Genomic DNA, 24,986 nt, shown 5'->3' with positions numbered 1-24,986 from the left:
TATTCTGAATATGCTGGCAGAGAGGGTCACATTTTATGAACTTTATTTTCTAATTTTATATGGATATACACATTTGATTGTGCATAATAACAGTTTTGTGAAATAGGTGAGTAGCAGGGATAGAATCAACTTCTTTGACCCGTCTGTAATCCTAAAACAATAAAGCTGGAGGTGGTGGGACATGGATTGATTGACCAGGGCAAACACACATGGAATCCCTTTTACTTGGCCACTGTTTTTGTATACTCACAATTGCAAAGAATATCACGTTTAAAAATTGTGGTTCTGGACTTCCCTGGTGGCGCAGTGGTTAGGAATCTGCCTGCCAATTCAGGGGATGCGGGTTCGAGCCCTGGTCCAGGAAGATCCCACATGCCGTGGAGCAACTAAGCCCACGAACCACGACTGCTGAGCCCATGTGCCACAACTACTGAAACCCACGCGCCTAGAGCCCGTGCTCCACAACAAGAGAAACCGCTGCAATGAGAAGCCCGCGCACCGCAACAAAGAGTAGCCCCCACTCGCCGCAACTAGAGAAAGCCCGTGCGCAGTAACAAAGACCCAGCGCAGCCAAAAAAATAAATTAAATAAATACATTTATTAAAAAAAAATTGTGGTTCTATTTATACTTTAGTTGTGAAAGTAATCATTTGTGGGTTATAAATGGAAATGTATTTCCTCGTTATAGACTATAGTTAACTATAAACCATTGGCTAATGCTGGGTTTATGTTTTTGAATTCAACTTCTATGAAGTTTAAATAATGTCTTTGAGGCAAATTCTGATTTTAATCAAGGTAGCCAATTCTGTTTAATTAAATGACAACGATAAATATCTTGATAATTTGCTTATAAAATGTTGACATTTAGCAATTAGGTATGACCCTAATATGGTTTTTACCCCATCATATGTAGTAAATGCCCTTAATGTAAGATTTCTTGAGAAACAAAAGCATTTGGTTGAACATTTTTGTTTTAAAAAGATATGACACTGGTATTTATGTAACTGAATGCAGTCGAGGTAGTAGGTATCCGTAAATGTGTAAATGGCCTGTTTGTTAATGTTTAGTATTCTACTACAAAATCTAGAAGAGAAAAATTGGAAAAAGTAAAGGAAATTTTTCCTAGTCCCTCTACCCAAACACAGCCACTTTTAATATTTAGCTTTATTTCTTCCCAATATTTCTTCTCTGCACATTTATAAAACAGTTATAAGCTTGATTTTGGTGGCTTTGCTAACTTTGATTTCTACATCTTCAGAAACGTGTACTTCTTGGTAAAAGCAGCATCAGGAATATCCAGGGTGACTTGAATAATATGTATCATAGAAAAGTAAAATATGTAACCATATGGGAAGAAAAAAAGCAACTTTAAAGTTAAAACTTTACACGTAGTAGAGTAGTAAATAGTACACATTGCAATATGAAGATCTTATCAAATGTCATAGCCCTTAAATTTTTTAATATTGAGAAAGGGTAGCCGCCAAACGAATATTGCAGAGCCGTTTCATTAGTCTTTTTTTCCCTCCTGCCTATCAGATATTTGATTCAAGTGGCAGCCATGGATTTTCTGGAACTCAGCTACCTCAAAGCTCCAATAACTCCAGTGAGGTAAACGTTGCTGTAGATGGTAGCCATCTTATTTTTACTTGGATGACACAAATGCTAAGTTAATGAGGGGATGCTAGTTCTGAATCTTTACCTGAATCTGTTGAAAATACTGTAAGGTTAGAACTCAAATGGTCCCGAGTAGGTAAAAGATGTTTGCAGAATTCCAAGTGTTTTTGAAGGTATCTAAACTCATGATAACTCCGTCTTCAAAGTGGTATAGCTAGACTAAAGCAACTTTAGTTCAAAATAGCAACTTTCATTTATTCGTCCCTATTCCTCAGCAGTTCTTACCGTCATTTGAGAGTTCGGTGACTCCAAACTTGCATTTTCCTCTTAGGGTGTCAGGGGGCTTCACACACATATTACATCATGCTGCAAATCAGTAGCCTTTGGTGCCCTCAGTGGAGCTGAATACAGGGGTCCCGTCTAGTCCCCAGGACAGCTTCTGACCGAGTAAATCCTCAGAACCATTTCTGAATGGAATTCTGGAGTAGGGTGAAGGTGGTCTGGGTGAGCTCATGCCTCTTCTTTGTGTCTTTTTCAAAGACACAAAGCTGTGTCTCCCCTTAAAGCTGTGTTTCATGTTACGATCTATTTCTCTTATCATCTGCTTCACCAAATTATTTTCTCTTAGGTTTTATGTCCAATAAACCTCTAAACCCTTTGTTGAGGTTGAAACATGATTTTAACGGCTTGGACAAACAATGTGCTGTTGCAGAAGTAGGCAGTATTACTTAACAAATTAATTGAGATAATTCAGTGACTTGGCCATAGTTTGAAAAATCTGAGGAATGGTAGAGTGTTAGACCCAGTGATGGGTCTGGGGGGAGGTGAGTGAGGAACTTTCTGGTGATCCTAAAATATACACCATAGACAACTACCTATTCTGCCTCCATGGGAGGTTGGCCCAACCGTGGGTGCTGAGCGTGGGCTCAGTTCCATGGTTATTATAGAGACCACTCCGGGGGGCACCTCTGCCCGAGGTGTCCTGAAATGGGGTAGAGAACCTCTGCTCAGAACCCTACCCTGACCTCCCACTCACAGAGGTCAGGGGTTGCCAGAGGGCAGGTCATGAGATGGGGTGCCTGTGCCCGGAGACTGTGTCATGGGCACTGCTTCTGGCTGGTCTCTGTGCCCTCCTTTGGCCAGCTTTGACCAAATGGGGCCCCGAGGAAGCCAGACCCATACCTTCCTTTTTTATAAAACACACCATCAAAATGGTGGACTTTTCATAATGAATAATTTCCATTCCCTGCCCCTTTATTTCTATATACATGCAGAGCTTATTTCAAAATCAGATCCAAATACACTGTCCACCAGGGATTTTGCTTGATTAAAAACAATTATTTCACTATTATTTACTTGGTTCTTTACAATCTTTTATGGGCAGTCATCCCACCAAGTGTATATATGTCATGTCTCCCAAGCAAACTTGTAACTAGGACCTTTGATTGTGTGTGTGTTCTTAATCCATGGCTCACTGCTAAGGATATAATATAGCTTAATAAATTTGCCTCTTAATTGTCTATATTAGATGTAGCCCTTTAATGGTTGAGAAGAGCTGTTTGATCTGTAATGAAAACCCATAATTTTCGTATGTCTTCCAGCATTAAATAACAATTTAAAATTCCTACTTTGAGAGTTTAGAAATTGTATCATCAAAGCACTTTCTATTAACAGAACTTATGTTGGACTTTGAAAATAAATTTTTGCTAAAATAGCCATTAATGGTCAGAATTAAGCTTAGTGTTTATTTAAATTGGGCTTTAATTAACAAATGATCTTCTTGTGATTTAATTGACAAGTCCCACTGGCGCTGGAACGAGTGAGAGGAGAAAATTATTGCATCCTTTTTTTTAGGCATATGTATTTAAACATTTATCCCTATTTGTTTTAACTAAACATTGCTTCTGCTGTAGCAACAGTGAAGAAATTCCTTTAACATATAGGGCTATTTTAATGGTGTGTTTATCGTTTCTGTACTGTAGTACTCAGATAACTACGTTTAAGTGAGTTGCAGCTAGAATGAAGGGTATTTGGTTTTTTATGTCTCTGGGACTTAAAATTCTGCCTGTAGCTGGTTGAATAATTAATATTTCATTCCACTAGTTTTCCTTTGCTAATCGTTCTTGGGGAATATTTATAACTTGCACAAAACGTCTGTTTGTAAACAGTGTATTGTGTCCATTAGCGTCACACAGAAAGGCAGTCGTTGCTGAGTGTGGGGAGGGAGGAGGTCACGGGTATTTAAGAATATTCTATTCTAATCGGTGCGTCATATAACCGTCCAACAGTGAGTCACCCTAATTTGAAATCTGTTAAGGTTGGAATAAGGCCAGTCTTATTTGAGTTTTTTTTTTTTTTTTTTTTTTGGCGATACGCGGGCCTGTCACTGTTGTGGCCTCTCCCATTGGGGAGCACAGGCTCCGGACGCGCAGGCCCAGCGGCCATGGCTCACGGGCCCAGCCGCTCCGCGGCATGTGGGATCTTCCCGGACCGGAGCACAAACCCGTGTCCCCTGCATCGGCAGGCGGACTCTCAACCACTGCGCCACCAGGGAAGCCCTTATTTGAGCATTTTTTAAAGGACACTTTGGCCAGCCAAAAACGAAAGCTTTTCCTAGGGTGCTTCTTGGTGAGTAATAATGAGTCTCCGTCAACGTGTGAAGGGAGATGTTTGTTATGGAGATTGTGGCAACAAATCCCTGAGGAGGCTCTGGATGGCAGCTACCCCAGAAGTTTCATTGCAGTTGCCGTGGAACCCTGGGCCTTGGCTCTCTCTCCTGGAAAATTGGCTTGGGGTGTCCCAACTTTCTGCGGCAGTGAGTGAATGAAGTATTGTCACATCAGTCGTTAGCTCCAAACTGGAAAAAAAAACCCGCTAATGTTTTTTTTTTTTTTAAATGGAAGCTATGAATGAAACCGCTTACTCTTGACCATAACTCGGGTCTGTTTAAATAGAACATTTAGTCTGGAACCGTACATAACATCCGTACGTGCACAGATGTATAGTACATAGATAGGTCTTTGTTTCCCTTTCGTATCAACTGATGTTTGGGCCTCGGCCCAAGAAGGAAATAAACACCACCTCCTCTGTGACATTTTGCTGTTGTTAAGACAGCCAAGAGCGCGTAACTCCTTTCGTGTTCTCTTCTCATTTCACTTGCTAACAGGCCTCCCTTTTTATCAGCGACTGCGGTGGGGGCCCCTTGGCCACAGCCAGGTCGTGGTTTTGCTCCCCACTCCCCTTCACCGATCCGGCAGTAATTATGAGCCATTTGCTCCAAACGCATCTGCTGTGAGAACCCGCGGAGTTTCAGTGTTCTCTCCTTGAGGCACACGGGGCAGAAGTAATTTGACATGTGCTTTCAGGACCATTAATATGATAGTAATAAGAAATGCTTCTGTGGAAGTTGCCCTGCCCTGAGGGCGGAAGTGATTTGCAAACCTTAACTGTAGTGGCCGCAGTGGCCTCGGCTGCAGTTCAGTGATGTTGCGTTTTGTGCGTGGCCGCTCAGCGCTGGACCACGCGGTGGTCTGGGCACCCGTAGTCACCATGATTCCCCAGGGTTTTGAAACAAGGGGTGATTCTCATGCGCTTCTTTATAGTGGCCATTGTTGAATTACGGTGGTCAAGCCTACTACAGTGTAATTCCACAGTCCACACTGAACTTCAAAAAAGATCTTTGACATTGTTCATGGCTCTTTACAGTTTATGTAGTACCTTCAAACGCCATTCCTCACACCAGTCTCCTGATTTCTCCATGAGGCTGGCGTGCTTTAGCCCCTTGTAAAGGTGAAGAAATAGAAAGAAGCCCAGAGACGTGAGATAACCAGCCCTGACAAGGCTGGGATTTGACCCACATTGTCTGTTTGTTATATTTTTTGCTGTTTCATTTGTCTTCTCCAGGAACTGGAAACCTTGAACAGGCTGATGGGAAACTTAATTCTGTGGGGAGGGGGGATGGAGTGGGTGGGAGGAGTATACAGGGGTCTCAACAGAGGTGGCCAACCGGGGACTTCTGGGTGGGTGGTTAGATTAATGTAGCACCTTTAAGGCTAAGCAGAGAAAGGAGTTTTCCAGATACATCAACTTGCTGGGCTTATTTTCACGATTCCCTGTTCCTTTTATGAAAAACAATGTAGGAGAATATCTTATCTGGCTTATTGAAAATAAAGCATGTGATTTCAGCATGGATAACATTGACCCTTGAGGGAATCAGTCCAGTTGTTTTCTCCAAGTGGGTACATCTTCCAACAGCCTAGGAGTTCTGTAAGCACCAAGTAGCCTTTCTTTTTCTGGTTCTAATTGACGAATCAATGCTACATCCTCATGGCTTCCTTTGAATGGCCAGATTTTACCTTTCTTTAATTGCGTACATTTCTAGGGGGTGTGTGTTGTGAGAGTGTGTGAGATGCACAGGAAAAAATTACACGTAAATGTTCACTGTAGGATCTCTTGAGAGGATCTGAACCTTCCATGGCCTTGGCTTTGATAGGCATCGTCTCATTTGTCATTCAGTTGATCTTAGGTCAACAGTGTAGACTCAAAATGATTCCTCAGAGCACTTGTAGGCACAAAACCTTGTTTCATCGAATAGAGTGTGAACATCTCTTGTCCTTTGCATCTCTTAGTTTGCCTGCACGCTTTTCCCTAGCCTAGAACTTCTTCCCCTTCAGTAATCCGCTCTTAGTTCTTTTTCTTGAAACTTCAGGGAGGATTAAGAACTTGACACTGTGTAAATAGATTCGAATAGGATACTGAAAATGGACAGCCTTTATTTTCCAAGCCTCTGTGTGTGACTGTGAATTTCTCGTTGCATCCAATTCAACATCCATGGCTTGGGTGTGTTCTGGGCGCAGGACACACTGTGTGGAGGGCTGAAAGAGACTGAGAATGAGCAAGACGGAGCCTCTGTTGTCATTCATCTCAGCACCTGGGGGCGTGGGAGCAGCCTAGAAATGACTGTCAAGTGGGCTGGGCTTCGCTAAGTGCTGTACCGGGACGTTGGGGTGTAGATGCGTCTGAGTGGAATTGGGGTTAGGGGGCGAAGAGAGCAGGAGACACTTCACAAGGGGGGGGCAGTGTTTGAAATAAGGTTGAAAGGTCTATGTAGTTTCAGCACAGAAGCTGTGAGGAGGGTAAAGCAGGTGAAGGAGGTGGAGGTGACCAGGGGTCTGGAGGCAGGAGAGCGCTGCTGCTTTGTGGAGGTGTCAGGGGAGCCAGAGCATGCCGTGCGTCCAGAGTAACGCCAGAGAGTCCAGCAAGTTGGCTTGTGTCCATTTTGCGAGAGGTAACTGACTGCCGGGCTGGTATTTCTGTAGTGCAGCGGCAGGGAGCAGAGGCTCCAGCCCGGCTTTCAGGGTTCAGATCCCCACAGTACGACAGTCACAGCTTCCTGTGGGAGCGTGGGCAAGTTTCTAGAATTTTCCGAGCCTCATGATTCTCACTTGTTAAATGGAGGGTTGGGACAGTGCCGACCGCAGAGGGTTGTGAATGGTGAGTGAACGGGCAGTGTGTAGTATGGTCTCTCTGGGGTGGACAGGAGGGCAGGGGAGGGTAGTTGTGAATTTGTATTTCCCCGTCCCTCCCCCAGCGGGCCATCCTAGATCACGCCTTTCCTATTCTGCTCTGAAAGTGCAGACCTGAATTGCTTTGCAGTGGCAGTCAGGGCGATTTGACTTCCTCTTGGACGGACTCTTTGTGGTTTCTTACTCCACAGTGACCTCTGCTGGGGTTTTCGTTTGAGCAAGCGTAGTTTGAGAGGCGGGTTCTGCGCCTTTAAGGCAGTGTCTGCTTGTTGCCGACGCACGTGAAGTCCCTGCTCAAATGAGCAGAAGTGCCTGGAGGTTTATTTAACCAGAGAAGAAAATGTGACCCATGTGAGATGGGACCCTACAGGGGAAATGCCGTGCACCAGGGGAAACTGGTGTCCATGCTGGTTCCCTGCGTTCTCCGGGCATCTGGTTCTCTCTCTCTCTCTCTCTCTCTCTCTCTCTCTCTCTCTCTCTCTCTCTCTCTCTCTCCCCCTTTTGCTTTGGCACATGAGGTTCATTTTCATTCTAGGCTGTGATCATCTTTCCAGGAAAATGTACAGAAAGTGACAGATCCAGAAATGCTACTTTAAAGATGAGCGAGCACCACATTTAAAAAGACAACACAGGAAGATTGATTCTTCCCTTTCTTTGCCTAAACCTGTTTTTTTTTCTTTTTTAAATTTCTTTATGTATTCTAGTATTTTGATCCTATACAGGAGGATCTTTTGCTTTGTGGTTTTTAAAAAATGCATAGAATTCAAAGTAAAGTCAGGCATCAGTGACAACTTTAGTGTATGATAACGTGGGACATAATAATGTGATAATGTTGGATCTGAATGTAACGTTTTCTGGTGTGTAAGGTGTTTTGGCTTCTGTGATCTCCTTTGCTCACAAAATTTGTATTATTAATTAGTCAACTTAAGCAATTGTATTATATTAACAGTATCCCCTCTTACAAAATAGAAGTCAAGGCTCAGCAAGGGAAATGTCCTGTTGCTGCTAGGGAAGTGGTAGAGTTTGTGACTTGAACATCAGTCTTTTGATTTAAATCCCCAAGTCTTGTCTTTATCATCAGACTAATGTGAGAACCTAAGCAGAGGGAAACATTTCTGAGTTGCTTAATGAATGTTATTTATTTTTGTTTATAAATTATAGAAGTACATATTAGCATGAGGTCATGGAGTTACTGTGATGGTGATGTTTAGGAAACAAAACTTCCCTGGGAAAAGTTTGTGAGAGGTAGTATGTTTGGGGATGATTTCTAAAAGTGTGTCTAGATGTGAAATAGCTGAAGGATGGAAAACCATTTAGCCCAGGATTAGGGGTTAATTTAAAAAACAAGTAGAAATAAGAGAGAAGAGAAACGTGCTTGGATTAAGTTAAACACAGCTCATGGTTAGAATGCAGGCGGGTGTCAGAGGCCGTGGATGAGAGGGTATCTGAAATTCACTGGGATCATGGCTTAGATGCAGACTTCACTGTGCCCCAGTCAGCCGGCAATTTCTAGAGCAGTAAGAGGAGATACTAGAGCAGCCCGTCAGTGGCTGCAGTGTCCTAACTTGGGCTAAGGCATAGTGGCTAGAACTCGGGAGGAGGAGGAGTTGATTGACTTTGCTCAGCCTCCCAGGGCTTCAGTTGCACGTGGGTTAAACAAATGAGGAAATCCCAGGCTTGTCTGCCCCAGAGGGTCATGAGAAGCCAGGATGCGAGGAGTGTGAAATGGCTAACTATACATTAAGGGGGCATTTTCCCAATAGCTTCCATCATTTGCTTATCAAGTCTGTCCACCTTTTCCTTTGGGATCTAAAAACAGGTGGATGACCTGCTGCACATATACGGGTCAGCAGTAGATCGTGTTCCCCGAGATGGCTCGTGGGAGAGCCAGACTGACGTTCAGTTTCAGGACCATCAAGCTGTGACCGTGATGATCAAGCCGGAACACAGAGTAGAAGATATTCTGACCTTGGCGTGCAAGGTAGTGGATTTTGCGGTAGAAATGTACTTCTGAATGGAAATAATCGTTCACATCGCCCTCCCGTGCCTTCTAAGTTTGAGTGGTGTTTAAGACCTCACTTTCTACATGAAGGAACCAATGAACGTATTTGTTAATTAACACATTAATTATTAGCATTCTCTTCCTTCATGTCTTAGAAGGATAGGTCATGACCCCTTGCCTTCATGAAGAACCTGAGCTATCTTACTGGAATTCTATATATACCTCTATATCTGGGATAATTATGAAGGCTGTTGTTATTTAGGGTACTTAGAGATGGTGCTCTATGAGAAAGTGGTGTAAACTTTGAATTATTTTGATTTGATCCTAAATAGTTTTATCAAGTTTCTCCAGATTAAATGAGTTACTTGGTCCCATCCACAGTTGCTTCATGGAGATTGTTATGAGATGGTGTTTTATTCATTATTCAAACTGGGTTTTATTTTGAAAAGGAAGTTTATGAGACATTTTCAAGAGAGCCCTCTGAGATCCATGAAGCCGACTCAGCAGTATCAGATCAGATGCTTTCAGACCACCAGATGGCGCAGTAGAGCTGAAATATTTTTAACTTTGCAGAGAAAATGCAAAGTCGTGAAATGGTAAAAAAGTCATGTAGAGTTTGGTAACTCTTTACCACGAACACTGACTTACTAGATCATCGTTCATTTCAGTCCTCCTTTGTCACTGACTTACGCCTTAGGATTCCAGACATTTATACACACAGGTTATAATCATGAATTTAATTTCCTTTCACTCCATTATGTCAGGTGTTTATTCAGACAGCAAACAGTATTGTTCGATAGCAATGATATTACTTATTAAGTCGGTAAGCATTCTGATAGAGGAGGTCAGAAGTAGTGGGTGAATTAGACCCAATTAGAACAGAGGCCTGAGATAATTTGTCATTGTTGAAAATGTGTCTGAGAGAGAATGTGTGCGTGTATACACCTTTTCTTGTGAAAAGTGGTTGGAATAGGAAATTCCTAATTCTGAAGTCTGTAGAATATGCGATGGTTGACATTTCACAAATTTCCCTACTTCAGTAACAGGAAACAACTTAAAGTTAGGTACAGTCTGTCTATAAAAAGAGAGCCCTTGCTGATGATGAGACATATTCTACTATCAGATATCTATGACCATACTTCTTCAAATTACCTCTCTTGCTTTTAGTGATAAGCAGTATCATTTAGAGAAAACCTTAAAAATAATTATTTGTCCCTTTTTTCTTTTTTGCGTACTTAAATTTGAGCTCTTATGTAATTTAAACTCAGCAAATTATATATTTCTTTTAGAAATTGCCACTTTGATTTTTAATGAACAGTGATGCATTTAGAAAGAACATTCAACATCTGAATAATTGTCTTTTTCTTTGTAGATGAGGCAGTTGGAACCTAGCCACCATGGCCTACAACTTCGAAAATCAGTGGATGAGAACGTTGAGTACAGTATTCCTGCACCGTATGAATACATGCAAGAGCAGGTGAGTGGGCTTTGGCTTCAGAAAGGGACATCTGAACCCCACCTGTGGCCCCTTAATTTTAAAAATATGTAATCTGGGGGGAAAGTTCTGTTTAAATTGGCATCTGGTTTGGAAACAATCAAGATAAATTTCCAGATATTATGACATCAAATCCTCTGATTTTGGTTTTTACCTTTTGTAGGTTTATGATGAAATAGAAGTCTTTCCACTAAATGTTTATGACGTGCAGCTCACAAAGACCGGGGGTGTGTCTGACTTCGGTAAGGTTAAGGAACACCCTCATCAGAGAACTGTCTGGTCCATCCTTGCCTAGCTTGCCCCAGTATCTTTGCCCCTAATATTTTTTCTTTACATTTTCAGAAACTATGACAATAGTTTCTGAGCTTCCTTTCTCTTTCTTCATTTCTGTTTGTTTATATTAGTAGGCTAAAAGGTATGTATTACTATTAGTTAAAAATGCCAAAGTAATTAAAAGGGATGAATGTAAAAATTGAAGAGAAATTTGAAATGATGGTGATAATAACAAGACAATGGATTTATAGTGTGCTGGGGGCGGTTCTAAGCTGATTAACTTCTGATTCATGTAACAGTTCTTTTTGTCTCAGTGTCTTTGCTCTTAGCTTTTCACTCACCTGGACAGCTCCCCTCATTTCTCCCTTTCCCAGTCCCTCCTCTCTGAGTATGTAAATCTGACCTGTCCTTCAAGAACTAACTGAAAGTCTGACTTTCTTGAAGAAGCCTTATCTCTGATTGCTTTGCCTTCAGTTTAACAATTAAGGGTCAGTGTTACCCAGATCACTTCATAGCATTTATTTATTTAACTTACATAATGGGTTTATATTTAATATAGTACTTCTCACCATGGAGATGTTACTCAGTTAATATAAAGATTGTTTTTGTTAAACATTAAATCTCTTCTCCATTTCAATTTTTTTTTTTTAATAACTTTACTTATTTATTTATTTTTGGCTGCGTTAGGTCTTTGTTGCTGCACCCGGGCTTTCTCTAGTTGCAGTGAGCGGGGGCTGCTCTGCATTGTGGTGTGCAGGGGCTTCTCATCGCAGTGGCTTCTCTTGTTGTGGAGCATGGGCTCTAGGTGTATGGGCTTCAGTAGTTCTGGCTCGTGGGCTCCAGAGCGCAAGCTCAGTAGTTGTGGCACACAGGCTTCAGTAGTTGTGGCACGTGGGCTCAGTAGTTGTGGCTCGCAGGCTGTAGAGCGCAGGCTCAGTAGTTGTGGTGCACGGGCTTAGTTGTTCCGTGGCATATGGGATCTTCCCGGACCAGGGCTCGAACCCGTGTCCCCTGCATTGGCAGGTGGATTCTTAACCACTACGCCACCAGGGAAGCCCCTCTTCTCCATTTCAATGTCAATATAAAGTATTTTTTTTACATTAAACCTTTTCTCCATTTCAACGTTAGATACATCGCATACGTTTTTCTAAACATTTTCCCCCACAAAGAGATAAGTTTTATTTTTTGACCAACTGTATTTAATATCTAGGTGCAGTATTAACTTGGGAGATAACAAAACAAAAATCCATTAAAAATATGGAGAAAAGACTCCTCAGTGATGCAGGAGGCTGTGATTATAACTGAACAGTGGCAGTTTCCTAGGATTCTGGGCAAGTTTTCTTCTTCCTATTGAGAATTCTGAAACTATGAAATATTACTTCTGCAAAGTTCAGCCATCTCACTTCTTTGACCTTCTTTCTAACTAGCAAATGCAAATTACAGACGGCATTTTTCAGTGCATTATTTGTTGTGAAGAAAACGTTTTGTTTTCCATTTAACATAGTATATCAATTTGTTCCTATTTATAGGGAAATAACCAAGACCATGAAACTACCCTATTTACTGTTTCTTGGGGACTTTCAGACACCAAAGCTCAGTTCTGAACCTCAATAGCACAAACGTTTTCAGGGCAAGGTTTGATTCAGGAGGCCCTTCAGAGTCACATCTGTCCATTTCTCTTTCGTGCATACACCCCCGGACAAGCACAAATGCCTGTAATGCTGAGAACCACACCTAACAAGAGAGCGATTGCATCTCGGGCTTCTACTTTTGGTGCTGCAACAGGCAGAGATCATGATGTTGAGATCTTGAGGTGACTGGTTCTTGAAGGCTGAAGGTTTCAAAGAAAGTGCTATTTGTTTAACTCTATCAGTTCAGGATGCTGAGGCTAAGAGGTTCCACGTGACAGCGCCTTCAAGGAAGCAGCCATTCACTTGGTAGCATTTAATTCTTGCATTTCTGTCTGTCTGTGTTTAAACTTGGCTTTGAGCTCTTTATAGACTGTGTTCGTGTCTTAAAGTTCCTTCCTATCTTTTGCCTTTTACCATAGGAACTTGATAATTATATAATGGTCAGTAAATATCTCCGTAGAAAGATTATTTCGTGTTAGATGTATTGACATAATTATTTTGCTTAAAATGACTCAAGCTGATTAAATCCTAGTCATTGTAATATGTTAAGATTTCCGTTTTATGATTTGTTCTTTTTGTACTTGATAAAATCGACATGTTCTTTGTTTCTTAATTTTACGTCATCTGTTTGGCCCCAAGTGTTATGTTGGTTTTTCCTCTGAAGCCCACTGAGCATGTTGTCTATGTTTCTGTTGGCCTTTACTCTACTCTCCACAGTCCCCATTGGTGAATCTTCTTTGCATTTGAATGACTGAAGGAAGATACTTGAAAAGATACTTTTTGGTGACCACAATCTTCTGGGCTCTGCCGGAGCACAGAAGAAACAGGGAACATGCCTTTCTTCCTATTGTCAAGGAACTCCCAGTGTTATGGGACCAAGACCTGGAAATGTGTGTTCCCACCATGGAATCACAGTCAAGGGCATGGAGTACAGAGGGCGATGCATTCAGAGAAGGGCCGTCTCTCCTGGTTGCCTAACCCCATATAGAGTTGTTTCTGAACAAATATTTTGTATTGAAGCGAACTTAATTTATTTTAATAAGACTATATTTTGTCTCAACTTTTTTAAAAAATTAAAAAACATTTAAATTGTGGTAAACTACCCATAACATAAAGTTTACCTTCATAACGATTGTTAAGAATGGTTAAAATGACAATTCAGTGACATTAAATACATTCATATTGTTGTGTCACCATTAACAGCACCTATTTGCAGAACTGTTTTTGTCTTGCAAAACCGGGACTCTGTTAAACAATAACTTCCCGTCCCTTCTTCCCTCAGCACCTGGCAACCAACCTTCTGTTTTTTGTCTCTATAAATTTGACTGCTCTAGTCCCTCATATGAGTATTTGTTCTTTTGTGGCTGGCTTATTTCATGTAGCATAATGTCCTCAAGGTTTGTGTTGTAGCGTGTGTCAGAATTTTCTTCCTTTTTCTGAGTGAAGATATTCCCTTGTATGTCTCTACCACGTTCTGTTTTTCCATTCCTCTGTCCGTGGACAGTTGGGTTGCTTCCACCTTCTGGCTGTTGCGAATAATGCTGCTCTGAACATGGATAGATTGTCTCAACTTTTGAACGAGGCTGTGCACTCATTTTTCTTATACCTTTAGATCTGACACATTCCCCTTTTTCTGCCCCTGCTAGATATCAAAATAGTTGTAATTTAGACTTTCTAAACATACCATTACTTATGAGAATAGATGGTCAAGGAAGTACTGCCCATTGATTTAGTGTGATGAATTTAGACTCGTTTTCTCCTTTTATTTTCGTTCCTAGGCTTCGCAGTGACTGCGCAGGTGGACGGGCATCAGCACCTCAGCCGCATTTTTATAAGCGATGTTCTCCCGGGTGGCCCGGCATATGGGGAAGGTCCGTGAGGCTCACGGTGTCTCTGTTCTCTCTTAATTCTGTGCGGTGCAGTGCAGTCTGGCTAGTGAAATTTTCTTATGATTTTGTCAGAAAACAATTTCTCCTAGAATTTTAAAGAAAGTAAACTTAATAGTTGAATTGAAAACGCATCTCCATCTCCATGCACACCTATATGTATATCTAGAGAGAGAATTTGTGTGTGTGGTTTTGAAAGAGAGAGAGTATACACACACACAGTACACATGCATACGTACAGACAGATGGAGCCAGGCAGGCAGGCAGACACAGGCTAATGTTATTTCCCAGGGCACTGAATATCGCATAGAGGAATAATCAATTTGAGTGACTCTCAAACTATTTCTTCTAACACTAGTCTGAGAGAGCTGAAATTTGTTACCAGTGGAATCCGAATACTACACATTTTGGCGCTTTCTTTTAAAGTGGCGACAGAGCAGTCCCTGAGAACACTAGACGGTTTGAGTTTGCAGCCGTCTTTCATCTTAAACTATTTCTCTCAGTAATATCTCTCTTTCTTCTTCTTCTATGTCCCCTTTCTCCTCAGGGCTGAGAAAGGGCAATGAAATCATGACCTTAAATGGGGAAGCTGTGTCTGATCTTGACCTCAAGCAGATGGAGGCCCTGTTTTCTGAGAAGAGTGTCGAGCTCACTCTGATCGCCAGGCTGCCGGACACAAAAGCAACTCTGTGTTCTTCCTGGTCAGACAGTGACCTGTTCTCAAGGGACCAGAAGGGTCTGCTGCCCCCTCCTAACCAGTCCCAACTCCTGGAGGAATTCCTGGATAACTTTAAAAAGGATACGGCAAATGGTAAGGTTTTGTTTTTTCTTCCTTCTTCACTGCTGGTATCACAGCTAATATTTGTAGGCTGTGATTTTGCTTGCAAACTGAGATTATTCAAGCTATTCAAAGAATGTTTTCTCCTTTCTTAGAAGAACACAGATGCCAAGCAAGTAGATTTGATATAAAATTCTATGCATTTTAGTAATTATCTCTTTTAGTGAAAATAGAAAATAATGTTTTTTGCACAAAATAACTTTCTTGAAAACTGCAGTCTTAAAAAAGAAATCACCCATGATACTTAGTATTGTAATTACTTTGTTACTGAAGGAGATGAAAGCCAGCATAAATGCCAAAGTTGATTTTTCTGTTCAGTTGAGTGTAAGGCAAAGGCATCGTGCAGTCATTTACTGGGTTCGAAGAAGGGTTGATGCAGTTCAGTTCTTCAACTCTTTTGTTGAGTACTGCTTCCTCAGTAAACTACGAACTTTTCACGTAGGTCATGAATTCTAAAATTTTGTAAAGGCCTAAAAATTGTATGCCAGCTTATGTTTCTGAAGGTGAGATTTCCATGGAAGGCAGTCATTTGAAGGTTTGAACTGCTGAGCTAATTATTCGTGCATATTCCATATTTTGTAGTCAGGTGAATTAGGGGCTCCAGCTCACACTGAAAACCTGTGGTTTCCTTCTATATCCCTGGAGGGAGCTGGCCAAGCCCCCGTAGTAGACCAAGCATGAGGTCTTATGTTACAAGCACACAAAGTAATTTTTATACTTAATTATAATGATAATAGATGTCCAATAGACATCTCTGCATGATTACCAGAAATGGATGGAAAACAAAAAGAGAAGCAGTTAGGATCAATTTAATTATAAAACAAGTTTATTAGGTCATTTTTGGAATTAAAAAATCAGATTGTGGGCTTCCCTGGTGGCGCGGTGGTTGAGAGTCCACCTGCCGATGCAGGGGACACGGGTTCGTGCCCCGGTCCGGGAAGATCCCACATGCCGCCGAGCGGCTGGGCCCGTGAGCCATGGCCGCTGAGCCTGCGCGTCCGGAGCCTGTGCGCCGCAGCGGGAGAGGCCACAACAGTGAGAGGCCCGCGTACCGCAAAAAAAAAATAAAAATAAAAAAATCAGATTGTCAGATTTGTGATTCAGTAAGGTATATACTGCCTTCTCCTCCTGTCTTGAGGTTTCCCTCTAATTTAAAATGCCATTACATTGACTATTGACATATAAAAGCGAGTGTCATAAAACCAAAATTATGATGGAACTAATGAATTACTTGGTTATATTAGGGTCATCATTCAGCCACCTGGGCTGCTCTTACAGGTCTGAGTATTCTACGTAAGACATCGTGTGACCATTTGCTGGATTCATTATTCTTGAGGGATACATTCACTGCCTGTTATACCTCTATGTATTCTATCATAATAAGCAATCACTGCAGAATCAATAACACTTCTGGTACTTGCAGGAATGAATTTCTATAGAAAGTAGCAGAAGAGGCAAATTTACCTTTTTTTTTTTCTTTTTCCCAAACAGTTAAGGATCAAGCAGGTCAGTTAATCTTGTTTTTCACTTTTATTTTTGTCAGGGAAACAGCGTAAGAGGAGGGCCTGGATATATTAGATGACTGCTAGAGTTCTTGTCCTAGGGACCCATTCTTACGGGTTACAGTTTTGTAACTTACCTAGGAATACCCATGTCAGTGTGTACAGGTGGCTTAGCTTAGCCTGTGGCAGGGCTTTTCCACCCTGGTCTGAACTGTGTATGCCAACAGGTACCCGCACGGATGCAGTGCATACCTCTGCCCATCCTTCCCTGGATGGTTTATCACCACCCTGTCTTCCTGGTGAGACGTGCTCTGTGGGCATGAAGCATCTTCTCCTCAGGCATTTACTGTCTATGCCCTCCACTGCTCCAGAGTAATGTGCTTGTGTTGGAAACAAAGCAGCCACGATGGACTGCTTTCCCAAATGCTTGGCAAATTGGAATTGATTTCTTTTCTTTCTTTTTTTCTCTATCAATTTGTTGTTTTTTTAAAGAAAACTGAAGTATAGGGGCTTCCCTGGTGGCGCAGTGGTTAAGAATCTGCCTGCCGATGCAGGGGACGTGGGTTCGTGCCCCGGTCCGGGAAGATCCCACATGCCGCGGAGCGGCTGGGCCCGTGAGCCACGGCCGCTGAGCCTGCGCGTCCGGAGCCTGTGCTCCGCAACGGGAGAGGCCACAACAGTGAGAGGCCCGCGTACCGCAAACAAACCAAAAACAAACAAACAAAAAAAAACAAAAACAACCCTGAAGTATAGTTGATTTATGATGTCGTGTTAAGTTCTGCCGTACAACGAAATGATTCAGTTATACATATATATACATTCTTTTTCATGTTCTTTTCCATTATGGTTTATTACAGGATATTGAATTCAGTTCCCTGTGCTCTACAGCAGGACCTTGTTGCTTATCCGTTCTATGTAGAATAGTTTGCCTCTGCTAACCCCAAACTCCCAGTCCGTCCCTCCCCCACCCCCCTGCCCCCTTTGTTTATTTTCTTTTTTGAAGTAGTTGTGTAGCTTGTGAAGGAAGTTAAACGCCTGTGAGTGAACATCTCAGAAGGAAGCCTGTCTGTTTTTAAGGTCGGGGGCGTGTTGGGGGGATGGAGGGAAGAAGACAAGGGAGAGGAGAGAGCAAAGAGGGAAGCTCTCAGCTGAGCCTAACGTCACGATGGCACGAGAAGCCCATGTTTGGGGAAGTGGGGAAGGTGGATGGTGTGGTGACAGGCAGGCAGGCTTTGAGTCCCACCTGGGCTTGAGTCCGGGCCTGCCCTCCCAGTTTGTGTGACCTTGGGGGCAGCGCTCAGCCAGGGAGGAGTGGGCATCGCCGGATGACACCTCAGCTGCGCTGTCCCCTGCCAAGGCAGTTCTGGGGTGCACCCCACAGGTCTTCAGAGGCCCGTGTGGCGTTGACTCCTCTGGCACGTGGAACCTCATTTCACACCTTTTATGGGCTTTCTGCCCTCTAGTCTCACTGGCCTCACTCCCTCGCTTGGGCTTCTTGGGATCACCTTCTAGAAACTTCTGTACCCACGACCTTGGCTCAGACTCTGCATCTGGGGGAGCCCGAATGAGGACACAGAGGCTTGATTCCTCACCTGGAAGATGAGGCTTCCGTCCCTGCCCCACGGGCCGCCGTGAGCTTGAGCTAGTCGGTGTCTGCTCGGGTCCAGCCCGGCTCCTGTGGTGCAGGAAACCTGAACACGGGAGTCTCCTCTCCCCTCCCCCCGTCCTGTGAGCTCACTGTCTCATTAAAGTTTACCTTGACTTGCTTTGGTGATGAATTAGGAAACAGTAGTCCCACTTTCATGCTAAAAAAAGGTTTTAAAATTACACAGATAAAAGAGTTTAAGTGATTTTTGGAAGACAATTTTTCGTACAACTTTGAATGATCCTTAGGAGTGGTCATTTCAGAGTCTGCCTTTCCCTAAATTTCATGTGCTCTCAGCGTTACCAAAGGCAGCCTGGTACTTGAAAAGAAGGAAGCTTTCCCTGTTTTATTTTCCCGAGAAGCTAATCCTTTGCCTGTTAATAAAAACCACACAGCTGGCTCTCTGGAAGGGAAGACCTGGTATTTTTGTTTGTTTGTTTGTTTTGAATAGAAACTGTAAGAACCTCAGAAGGTGGAGGAAGAAGAAGCCCTCAGCAGCTGTTCTGGGTATATCTTAACTGTCTGGACTGAATATTCACTGAGCCCTATTGGGTGTTTAAAATATGCAAGACCGGAGGGTAAACGATGTGAGTTTAGGACGTTTGGTCTACTTTTGGTTTTAGTCAGGTATCCAGAAATTCATGTTTGTTAGCCTTAGTGTCTTGATCAGGTTTGAGCTGGGGAAAACAAAACCAAAACCCCTCTTATTATATATAAGTGAGTGAAAGAAACGGTGGGAATGGTGACAAGTCCCATGGAACTCCGGCAGGGATTGAGTTGCTGTTCAGGTTCCATGCTTTTCTGGAAAAGAAGCATCCTAGTGGTGTTTGAGGCTCATGGATGTGTATAGTGTTTAAGGAAATGGTTGTCGGACTTCATAGTGCTTAAGACTCACCCGATGAGCTTGTGGAAATGCAAATTCCTGGGTCCTGCAATCAGAAAGCCCCCTTCAGGTGGTCTGGGGTAGTGCCAGCTCTGTCGTGGACCAGGGCTTGCTCACACTGTCAAGGCCAGCAGTCTGAAGGAGGTGGTCTGATCCTCAGCAGTAGGACCTACCCTTCCCTGAACGCTTCTGTGCCCAGCTCTTGAGAATTAAACAAGATAATGTGTGTAAAGTTCTCAGCAAGTGACAGCGATTATGCCCGTGTGTTGTTAATCTCTCAATCAGGGGATCCCATGGCCCCAGCCCCACTACCGTCCTCAGTGCAATCAGGAGGCAGCACACAGTATTCTCAAATGAGCAGTCCCCCTCATTGGTTCTCAGCCCACCCTCAGGAGATAGTCCCATTCAGCGGATTAATACACTGAGAAGCAAAGAACTTGCACCAGTCAGCGGCTTTGCTGTGATATTCCCCTGACGCTGTGAGGAGTGGAACGGGCAGGGGTGCACCGAGAAGTGATGGGTGCTCAGTACCAAGTTCCTTTGTATCCTTAGAAATGAATGACCATTTGATTCCAGCCTGTAAGGGTTTGAATTTCTGTTCTAGTTCTCTGTAGGAGAGAGAGAGAAGAAATGTCTAGAGGCTGTATTTGACTTGAGCAGAAATATCGTCTGTAAAGACTTTTTATACAGAGAATTACTTTTACCACTGGAATTCCCCAGAGAAGCCAATGTTATTTTTGAGCCAACAAGGCCACTATTGAAGGCATCAGACATGCCAGCCCTGTTGATATTGGGTTCCTGTTAATGCTGTTTTTGATTTACACGGAAAATCCCTTTTCCAGTGTATACCATCTCTTGAAAAATTCCAATGGCTGTTAAGAGAGTCTCATCGGGCATAGACTTCCCGAACAAAGCCTTTATGTAAACATTGAACTTGATGTGGCATTAATGGCTTCTCCATCTATAAACAGCTGTTCATATGGCCTTGTTAGGATTGGGGTATACTTAACAGGAGACAAAAATAGAAAAGACCTATGTTCCTGCTTCCATTTAGATAATGTCAGCCCAGCAAATGCTTCTTACTGGATGATGAAGGTAATTGCAGCCTGAGGTTCTTTTTTTAATTCCCCACCCGACTTTGAATCACTCTTCTTAAATTGCTGTGTGAGTAGTGTAGAGTCTTAGTCTCCCAGAAGCCACTTAGATGCAGATTTGCTCTTTGGAATGAATTGCTCCTGGGAATGTATGTGTCCGCTATACAGCTTTCACCAGGGGAAGAGTTATAGAGCCAGCTCTGATGTGGCGAACCCACTTATCTCCTGTTCATGAGCGTGAGGGCATTTCGGCTTCCACAGCCTGGGTTAGGATAGCTAAGAGCAATGAGCTCAGAAAATGCCCTGTTTGTATGTGAAACTGCTGTTACTGAGTCTCTCTGGCTGACACCCCGGATCCCCAGATGCCAAAACATATTCAAGTTCTTAAAGATGGTTGGCGCATGTAAAAATTGTTTTAAAAATCTGGGCGGGAAATACTGATTTTACCAGGACACAGAGAACTTTGGTCTCAGAGTTCGTAGTTTCTTACGATGGTTCCTAAGGTAGTTTTCAGTTTCATCAGCAGAAGTGAGCAATGTGGTTTTCTGTTAGCAGTAACTACGCTCCTTGGGTGCTAATTCCCTTATAAAACTCAGTGTTGCTATTGGGGAGTTTGTTTTCCTCTTTCCCATATTCATTCATTTATTCACTTGTTTATTTAACAAATAAACAACTTTTTGCTAAATGTTGCAGGTATATAAAAATGAGCTAGATGTTATTTTTTGCCTTCAAGGAGCTTATAGTTGAGTAGGAAAAGTGAAAAACACTGGTAAATAATAATTCACGTTTGAAAAAAAAGCTTTTCAATGAAGAGAATTAGAGGTCCACCTCAGAGGTAGAATTCCCACTGATTTTTCTGTTTGTTTCCGCTGGGAGCAGAGGGGTCCCCAAAGAGAGGTGTGAGAATTGGAGAAAGGTTAGCATTTGATCTGAGCGTGTTAGATGGGCAGGTTGTAGATTGGAAGGTGTGTGGTGGAAGCGAGAGAGCATGTAACCTGTGACACAGGCCCAAAGCAGAGGTCACCTGGCTTTGTGTGAGTGGGAAATAACATTGGAAAGTCTGTTGGGGTCAGATTGTATCAAAACCCTGAATTCCTGGGGTTTTTAACAAGTATATCATGGCAGGTAGCTGAAGAAACTAGCGAGTATTGCCTTACTTTCCCCTGCCTTAAAAAAAACAACAACAGAGAATTTGTCTGGTCATTTAAGGAGCACTAAAGTGTGGCTCGAAATCCTTGCAGGGTAGGCACTCCACCTTCCGCATATTGGCTTTATTATTCCACTGTTAGAGATTCATTCCTTTGGCTCTCACAGTATTGTTATTTTTAATGATCAAAAGTCCCTTGTAAAATAAAGACTCAAATAACTGTTTTTTGGGGAAAGAATGAATATATGAATTACTGTCCGTGCCCTATAAAAACAACGTGCTCCTCAGCATTGTGATGCTGTGTCCACTAGCGGCATGGTCCTTGCAGGTCCCCTTTAGGACATGGCTGGCCTCAGGCCAGGCCGGCTGGTGGTGAGCAGAGGCCCGTAGCACTGAGGATGAGGCAGTGTTGGAACTGAGGGAGAAGCTGGTGAATAAAATTTGCTGGCATTTTGAGTAAAACCAGTCCTGTATTCTCTGTCCTAACGTAACATGCAAATTCATCTTTCAGGTTAAAATCTACAGAATTCTCTGAAGAACAGAACGTGCGATTTCTGTTGGATATATCACTTTTAATAGCCATTTGAAAGTTGGGGTGCTTGGATCAAATATAGTCTCCTGTTCATGCAAAGTGAGCCAGAGCTCTATGAGGTAGTAGCTCTGTAAAACTGTTACCTATTGTTGGAAAGAGGAAACGTTACACAGCCTGTTACATAAGAGGAAAAAAAGGTCTGACTCTTCCTGTGGATGTTACAAGTACTGATTGACAAATGATGCTCGTTTGTTGGAAGGAGGAAATGTTACATAGCCTGCTACATAGAAGGAAAAAGAAAAAGGTCTGACTTCCTGTGGATGTTACAAGTACTGATTGCCAAATGATGCTTGTCTGCATTTCCATTTTTCGTTCCCCTTCTTTTGTAAATGAATTATGTTCCTGACTTTATTCCTTCCTATGAAGGAATTGAGACTCAGGAAGGACCAGGTATAGACATCTCCCTTTTAGCGCTCACTTCTAGAGACAGCTATATGTGGCTGTATCTTTAATTTTTTTGGATTGGTAATACATGGGCATGATATGAAATTCCAGCAGTATACAAGGTTAAACTGTGATAGATAAGTCCCCCTAAGCTATGTAGTCAAGTGGTTAAGAGCACGGACGCCAGCCAGACATCCTGGGTGCGAGTCTTGGCTTCAGTCTCGCCCACTTACTAGCTGGGCGGCCTTGGTTGGGCAAGTCATGTACACTCTCTGTGCTGAGTTTTTGCAACTGTAAAGTAGTTTAGGATTTTGGATCATGGGATCAATGAACTAATACCTGGAAAGAACTAGACTGCGCCTGGCACATAGTAAAGGCCGTGTAAGTGCTAGTTAAACAAATAAAAGAGATAAATTTCTCCCATCCTGTCCTTGGCCACCCAGTTTCTCTCCCAGAGGGAATCTTTGTGCTTAGTTTCTTTCTCATCCTGGCCTGGAGACTCTTAAATGTTGGGGGAAATGGTGGGGTGATTTTTTCTTGGCTTTAACTGCATTACCTTCATCCATGGCTTGTGGTAGGCAGAATAATGGCTCTCCCAGGAATGTCTACATCCTAATCCCTGGAGCCTGTGAATATGGCAGAAGGAACTTACATGGCAAAAGGGACTTCAAAGATGTGATTAAATTAAGAACCTTGAGATGGGGAGATTATCTTGGATTACCTGGATGGGCCTAATCACAGGGTCTTTATAAGAGAGAGGCTGGAGAGTCAGAATCAGAGAAGATGTGATGACATAAGCAGAGATTGATGCAGGCCTGTGAACCAAGGAATGCAGGCAGCTTCTGGAAGCTGGAAAAGGCCTGGAAACATTATCTCCTGGAGACTCCACATGAAGTGCAGCCCTGCTGACCGAGTTTAGTCTTCTGACTTCCAGAACCAGTAAGATAACAAATTTGTGTTTATGTGTCAAGCGCTGTGTTTGATGGCAAAGATACAAAAATAAAGAACCACAGTCCCCACTTTCGGGGTGGGCAGGCTCTGAGGGGTAGACATGTGAATAGACAGTAATCAGTCCACCATGATAATGGCTCTGATTCTGCAGTTGCTAAACTTGCTGGTCTCCAGATCCTTTACTGTAAAAAGTTATCAGGGACCCCAAAGAGCTTAGCTGTGTGGGACTCTAGAGAGCTTAGTTGTATTACTATCTATCCGTATTTAGTATATTAGAAATGTAAACTGAGAAATTTTAAAAAGTCTATTAAAGTTTATTTTAACGTAACAACAGTGAATACACTTCATGTTCACACAATAAGCGTATTTCTAAAAATGAACTAGTTCTCCAAACCCAAATCATGTATATCAGTGAGAAGAGTGGTATTGTTTTACTTCTGTGCAAATTTCTTTAATGTGTGTCTTAATAGAAGACAGCTGGATTTTTACATCAGCTTCTGCGTTCAGTCTGTTGCACTGCGTTGTTTTGGTGGAAGTGATTTGAAGAAAACTCAACCTCGCATAGATTTGTAGTCGGAAAAGGGAGGAGTATTTTACTAATCCTTTCAGATAGTTGCGGATATTCTCATTTAATATTACACCAAAGCTCAACAAGAGGTAGTTCCTTCCATGTTAGTTGCAATGTGGAATCTGCAACCTTCTTGGTGGACTTTCCTTACTTTGTCACATTAAGTCCATTGGCCTGTCTTGCACTTCGAATGGGTCTTTTACTCATGTATTATTTTATAACATGCAATGGTTATTTCCAAAATACTAGATCACTTGGTTATGCAGACCTTTCAAATATGGACATTTTATTATATAGCATTTAAAAATCACATTCATTAATATCACCTCCAATCTCACTGGAAAAGTCTCCAAGTATTGGGAAGCTGTCAGACTCATGGTGGTGAACACAAGTTTTCCAGAATTCCAATTTTTGCTGGGAAGTTTGAATTATATCTACAAATATTGTCATTTTCTCCCCCTTGGAAATGAGAGGTTCGTTTTGCTCATTAAAAAAATATATATTTTCTGTCGTTGTTTTCTTGAGTAAAAATTGTGTTTTGTGAAAAAAAGCAGCTGGTTCAGCTTGCACCACCGTATAAGTGCTTTTTCTTGAAATAACCATTGCAGAAGAGCTGTTTGGCTACTTCCTAGATGTGTTCCCAAGGTCTGACGTTGACTCTGGGGAACACGCGGGATCATCCCGTGTATCTGAGCAGAGAAGTGACATGATCTGACTAGTGTTTCAAAAGCATCAGTGACTGTTGAGAATGAATGGACTGTAGGAGGCCAGGGTGGGACGGAGGCTTTTGCAGTGACCAGGCGAGAGGTGATGGTGGCTTTGTTCTCAGTGGTCACGGGGGAGGGGGAGCCAGCAGAACTTGCTCAGAGATGGCTGTGTGGTGTGAGGGAAGGAATGGAGGCCAAGGGGGACTCCCGGGTTTTGCCTGAGCAGTGGAAAGGATGCTCACATCTTGT

The 24,986-nt window shown here is 42.5% G+C and overlaps 2 protein-coding genes across 2 annotated transcripts in view; one reads left to right on the top strand and one right to left on the bottom strand.

Annotated features, from left to right (window-relative positions):
- Nucleotides 1-24,986, top strand: part of TIAM2 (TIAM Rac1 associated GEF 2) — a 232,152-nt gene that overhangs the window by 151,550 nt on the left and 55,616 nt on the right. The window contains exons 10-15 of the mRNA XM_060167248.1: nucleotides 1,537-1,608; nucleotides 8,959-9,120; nucleotides 10,514-10,618; nucleotides 10,800-10,878; nucleotides 14,319-14,411; nucleotides 14,974-15,237. Coding sequence (XP_060023231.1) covers nucleotides 1,537-1,608; nucleotides 8,959-9,120; nucleotides 10,514-10,618; nucleotides 10,800-10,878; nucleotides 14,319-14,411; nucleotides 14,974-15,237 — 775 coding nt within the window. The remainder of the gene's footprint in view (nucleotides 1-1,536; nucleotides 1,609-8,958; nucleotides 9,121-10,513; nucleotides 10,619-10,799; nucleotides 10,879-14,318; nucleotides 14,412-14,973; nucleotides 15,238-24,986) is intronic.
- LOC132530879 (small integral membrane protein 30-like) lies at nucleotides 12,570-13,264 on the bottom strand. Its single transcript, XM_060168380.1, has 2 exons — nucleotides 13,210-13,264; nucleotides 12,570-12,685 (listed from the first exon to the last, which is right to left on the bottom strand). Exons 1-2 carry the CDS (start codon nucleotides 13,262-13,264, stop codon nucleotides 12,570-12,572), a joined length of 171 nt encoding a protein of 56 aa, XP_060024363.1.

This window comes from Lagenorhynchus albirostris, chromosome 12, assembly GCF_949774975.1.
Source record: "Lagenorhynchus albirostris chromosome 12, mLagAlb1.1, whole genome shotgun sequence".
NCBI lineage: Eukaryota > Metazoa > Chordata > Mammalia > Artiodactyla > Delphinidae > Lagenorhynchus > Lagenorhynchus albirostris.
The sequence above is the reverse complement of the archived record's forward strand: the minus strand, read 5'-3'. Positions and strand labels throughout refer to the sequence as shown.